The sequence below is a fragment of the Cynoglossus semilaevis genome, chromosome 4 (genome assembly GCF_000523025.1).
Source record: "Cynoglossus semilaevis isolate Cse_v1.0 chromosome 4, Cse_v1.0, whole genome shotgun sequence".
NCBI classification, from domain to species: Eukaryota; Metazoa; Chordata; class Actinopteri; order Pleuronectiformes; family Cynoglossidae; genus Cynoglossus; species Cynoglossus semilaevis.
In genome coordinates this window covers 5,112,161-5,117,852 of record NC_024310.1, presented here as the reverse complement: position 1 = coordinate 5,117,852, position 5,692 = coordinate 5,112,161, and the positions used below count along the sequence as shown (strand labels likewise).

Sequence of the window (5,692 nt, the reverse complement as noted above, 5' to 3'; positions counted from 1 at the left end):
TTTTCTTTCCCAGTACCTCTTTGTGGACTCCACCAACAACTACCTGTGGAACACTTTTGATTTCTGTAAAACTGTTCAGGGATTCTCCCTGCCCTTCAAACCAGCAGACCTGCTGCTCCACAGCACGAAGTCCAACCTGGTGCTGGGCTACGACAGCTCTCATCCAAACAAACAGGTACGGCGGCGAAAAACAGCTGGAAAAATTCTTCTTTCCATGTTCTGTTTGTGACCTGAATGTCACTTTGACCAGTGTTTCCCAAACGTCACAAACCTTCGCAACCCAAGTCAGTTGACTTTAATCGTAAATTCATGGGAAATTACCCCCCAAAAAAAAGATCTACGTAGCTACAAGGGACATGATGTCTTGGGTTAATAGCGGGTTACAACTGTTTTTGGGTGCATACTGCCACCTACTGTACTAGAGTGTGAAGTCTCATGGTATGACCAGTGACTGAGAGATAGTCTACTCCTTACACCTTGATGCGCAATGTATTTTTTATTTCAACCAATGCAAATTGTTAAGAATTTTTAATCAATTCACGATGCATCGTTACATCCCCAGTTCATATCAATAGTCTCTCTATTGTTTCTCTGTCGAGTGTAAAAGAATGAGCCTGACCTACATCTTACATCGTACCAGCCTGTTGACCTTTTTCTTCCTCACCTGGCCCCCTTTTTCGTTACATTCACCCCCATTTTTCTGATTCTGTTGCAGCTCTGGAAGTCTGACGACTTTGGGGAGACGTGGGTTTTGATTCAGGAACACGTGAAGGCCTACTTTTGGTAAGAGAAACCCTACTCCCAGTTCGTTTTCAACGTCAATCCCAGGTGGTGTGGCTAACCGTAGCTTCCCAGCAAGTGTCTTTATGGTTTGTGCAAATAGACGCGTGGACAAAGACGGGACATTTTTATGTCAGACCACGGCCGTCCATGACAGCGTGCAGCAACGATCTTCACTCTGAAACTTTGTGTTTCAAAGGCTAATGATGTATTTAGCTAACCGCTCAGAAACAAGCCTGCTGTCACTTCTTTGTGGTTTTCAGTTCTGTTTTGAATGTTCATTTAATGGAATGTCAGACCCCGTCGTTTTGTCTTTCTCTATTATTTTGAAAAACAAAAGCGTTAATGATGCGCACCACAAAGTCGTTGGTGAATGCGTTTCGCACAACACGTCGGTTGAAAAGACAATTATGGACTTGACCTTATCAGTCAGAATGAATTGTTTTGGTTTAGACATGACCGTCACAGATGGAAGAAATAAAAAAAAAGTAATTATTTTGTGAAATGTAAAATAACACAGAGGTCAACGATCTGTTTATCTGCCGTCTGTCAGCGTGAGCGCTTTAAGAACTGCTAAAAAAACCCAGTTGAGTTAACATTTAATAAGGCATAAAATGTAAAGTAGTTTTAGTTTAGTTTTAGAAAGCTACTAAACAAGAGGTGTGTTTACTTAGAAGGCCGTAGGAGCAGACAAAGACAGTAACTCCATACCACCGTATCTGCCTGCCAAATATTTCAGCTCTGTGAGTGTGGCTCTCGGTGTAAAAGGAAAGTAGTCATTGAAGGAAGAAGGAATGCATTGATTCAGACTGAAGAATATGAGAACGAAGTGTTTAACAGAGCAGGTCAGACGTCGACCGATCCTTTCTTCATCTGCTCATGTCCACGTTGGCCAAGAATGGAACGTCTTTAAGACCCGTCTCTCAGAGTTCCGGGCCGATCTGATCTGATCTGATCTGATGTGATGTGAAACTGAAATGATCCTGTGCTTTGTAAACACAGCGCCGTCACTGATCACAAGATAGACACAGGTGTGCCGCCTCGCTGCCAGACACACCCAGCCGCACCACTGAGTGCTGTTCTGGTCCTGGTGATAAAACCGTGGGCTGTGCCTTTCACCTACAGTACTAACAGCTCAGACTCCTCTCCTGTGAACCAAGTCTGGTATCGATCCTATACTGTCCAGATGAAAGACAACTGCATTATCCACTGTTCCACAGTCACTCTGATCGTTTAAGTGCACAATTAAAGGTGGCCTCGTGAGCATTTGGTCCAGGATGGCACAACGGTTACAATTTTTTTTTTTCTACAAAAACAAAGACACAGTGGCTTTCTGAGTGGGACTGTGTGTATTTTGACAGCACTAAAACAAATCAGCTGCTATTGCACTTCCACTTGTACTAATGTGTGCATTCATTATTCTAAGTACTGTACATTGAAGGTCCATTAGTAGCGACAATCGTGCTGCGTGTGCACGGCACCGACCCTGACTGGCTGCTTGTGTTGTTATGGTTTATATAAACATTATATATCAATTCTGAAGAGTGAATTGCCTGACTGCAGGACACATTCAATCACAGCTTAAAGGTTCATATACAACGCGTTTTAAATTATTACTTTCCCTGCTCCCAGTGAATGCACCGTCTGGTGCCTTACTTCATGACTTAGCCTGTTTGGCTGTTAGCAAGCAAGCTGGCCAGTCCTCGGTTTGGAAGAATAACAAATCAAAGTCTCATCATATTTTTTAGGACTTCATCAGTTCCTAAATTTGACCATTTTCTACTGTACGCTTAATTGACCAGTAGTTATTAAAGTCCGTCTGCTTTTACAAATGGAATTTGCAACAGAATAACGATGTGAAGCAAATTAACAGCATTTGGATTCTTAATTTTATTTCTTATAAAATGTCACATCAGAAACTGATGGACTGACAGTGTTTTGATGGACTGTGGATTATTTGACGCGCTGTGTGAACGTTAATAGGAGTAAGTTTTCGCAAATGAATTAATGCAATTAACAGATTAATCTGACAGCCCAAAATGTAGCACTTGACTGTGGACACGTGTGGTAATTCCCTCCGAATTAAATCCAGAAAGGCTGTGATGAAATGACTTGGGCGAGCTCAGCTGAAGGTTGGAAACGGCCCAAACGGCGGAGGAGGGGGTTATTTGAGTGTTTCAAAAGTGGCAGAGATTAATTCAAGAGGAAAGGACAGAGACAGACTGGGAAAAGCCCTCGGAGCCATCTGAGCCCAGACAGTGTCCGTCAGTTGAACGGGGCTCTTTGAAAGAAGGCCACGGAGGCAGGACCCGGCCCAGACACTGCCCCCACTGTTCAGCTCTCCACGCTGATCTGGAAGGCTCCGGTCGGGATGATGTGAATCTCTCTTCTTCCCTTCGTGTCTCATGTCTGTACCATGATTTTATTTTCTCCTGGGTCATAAATAGTTTGACCGTGCTGTTTTGCGGAGGCTGACGGATAGAGAGATATTTTTTACTCTGCTCTGACATTTATTTCTCCGTGATTTGGCCGTTGCTGAAGCAGAAACTGACAAGGCTCTTTTGTCAGGATGGAGCTGCTAAGTTAAGCTCCATGTGACTGTGACTTGCACTTTGTCACTTTTAAAAACAGATTAAGTGTTCGGACCGTTCAGACAACAGGTCAGACCAGGACGGCTGCAGGAGCTCCTGGGTCTAATGACTGCGGCTCAGTGTTTCCCAGCCTTCACCTGCTGCAGCAGCAGTCGTTTCAGATTCTTGCATCACTTTGAACCTGTGATAAAGGAAACAGAAGCCGTGGCTTCGAATCTCTACATCAAATCTTTTGTTTATTTCCTATTCATTGCTGAAAGGGTTGTTTATCAAGTCGATGCACCTGCGACCGTCTGAGATGTGGTCAAGGATGTCGTTGGCACAGCGACAATGTGACGTAACGGAAAAAGAATCATCATGTGACCCAGGCTGAGGAGGAATCAGTGCAGTGGCAGAACTAGAAACGCCTCGCTGAACGTTGGACTTTACTGCATAAGTACTCACTTGTGAAAGAGAAAAACCACAACCTGTTTCTTTAAAATCAAGTTTCAAACCTTCACTAACTCTGATAGGTTTACATTAAGGTTTGGTTAAAAAAATGTGACATCTGAAATTGGACGTTTTTGAGGATTCAAAAACCTGATCCAATAAAATGTGACACATTTGACATGATTAATATTAAATATGGTGAGTCTAATAATAATTGATAATCACAAATGCTTTGTCTCAAATCTGTTCTTTCTCATTTAATCCGCTCCAGTTCTTTGTTGAATTAAAGAGACAGGTGATATTTTCCAGGTCCACATGTTGGTCTAAATCCAGTAAAGTCAGTTTTAAACAGATGTAGTCCTTCACCAATGTCTTATTGTCCTTCAGTTCAGAACAGCACCTGTGTCTGACCCATTCACACACAGTCCATCACTGTCCTCCTCATCTTCTCCTGCTCTTCTCCCCCCCAGGGGTGTGGAACCCTACGATCCTCCGACTACAGTGCTGGTGCAGAGGCACGAGCCCCAGGGCGTCTCCACCGTCCTCAGCAGCGTCGACTTCTTCCAGAGTGAGCAGAACCGCAGAGTGATCCTGGAGCAGGTGGACAGTTTCCAGCTGCGGGAGAAATACATGTTCGCCACCACCACACGGGTAAGAGACATAGAGAGAGAGGGAGAGAGAGAAAGGGAATATTAATGGATGAACAAATGGAGTCTTAAAAAAATCAAAAAACCAAAAAACATTATGAAAACGATGACAACGTGGTCTTCGGTCGGAGGAGTCTGCATGTTTTTGTTGATATGGATGAATACAGGTTTGAAATTTAGTAACTTTTATGAGACAAAAAAACGATTTTTTTAGATCACATCATCTGGGCGAAACCCAGGCGTGGCATTTTTTTTTAGATCACATCATCTGGGCGAAACCCAGGCGTGGCATTATCGGTTTTTTGTCAGAGGAAAAACTGATAACAATTCTTACCGAGATTACAGACATCCCTAATTTACATTATAATAAATTATGAATAATCGAGATAAATCGATATTCCTAAATACGACTTGGGAACTTTTTACTCTTATTGGACCAGAAAGACAAATAACAGCTGGTTTGTTTGTACCTACCTACTGAACAACTCCACTGTTTTCTCTAACAAGAATTACTGGGTCAAGACAAAACAGCTGAACGGTGAAATATCAAAGCTGTGAAATCACAGGCCAAAGGAGTGGGAGTAAATGACAGAGTTTGTTTTTCGTGTTTAATCTGTTTCATCTGCTGCTGTTGTCAGAGCTTCACTGTGGTCACACAGTTAGAATTCCTCACCTCCAGACCGATAATCAACATTAACATTATCGATGGCGTCTTACTCGCCCGCCGTGCACCTGCGTGGATTCGTCACAGCGCCACATCGTGCTCTGGCCAAGCGGCGCTGTCACTTCTGCACTTGAGCATATTCTGCTGATCACAGCAGATGTTGGGTCAATATTTGGCCGGGAGTCATTTCAAACACTCACGTTCGTCATCGTTAGGCAGAAGTGTTTGTTTTGCAGGAGCTCCATTTCGTCGGCAGGCAAACAGAGAGAAGGACAAATGGTGGAAACGATTAGGTTTTCTCACCTCCTCCGCTGTTTTAACAGGCTGCTAAAAAAACACGCTCTCCTTTTTTAATTTTTTTGCCAATTTTGCAAACGCTCAGAGCCGTAGTCCTTTAGAAGAAGTTGCTTTGGAGATCAGTTTTAAAAAAAAAAAAAATTGAAAAACACTTTAAATAAAAAAGCATCTGTCTGTGCCACCATCAACTCTGTTACGACACTTCCACCTGTTAGACCCTACAGTCACTGCACAGAAATAAGGCCAACTTTGTGATTTTAAACGTTGATAAAAATCATTGCTCA

At 43.0% G+C, this 5,692-nt stretch overlaps 1 protein-coding gene across 1 annotated transcript in view; it reads left to right on the top strand.

The window, feature by feature from the left end:
• sorl1 (sortilin-related receptor, L(DLR class) A repeats containing) overlaps positions 1-5,692 on the top strand; it is a 54,457-nt gene that overhangs the window by 13,817 nt on the left and 34,948 nt on the right. The window contains exons 4-6 of the mRNA XM_025055217.1: positions 14-175; positions 716-783; positions 4,271-4,451. Coding sequence (XP_024910985.1) covers positions 14-175; positions 716-783; positions 4,271-4,451 — 411 coding nt within the window. The remainder of the gene's footprint in view (positions 1-13; positions 176-715; positions 784-4,270; positions 4,452-5,692) is intronic.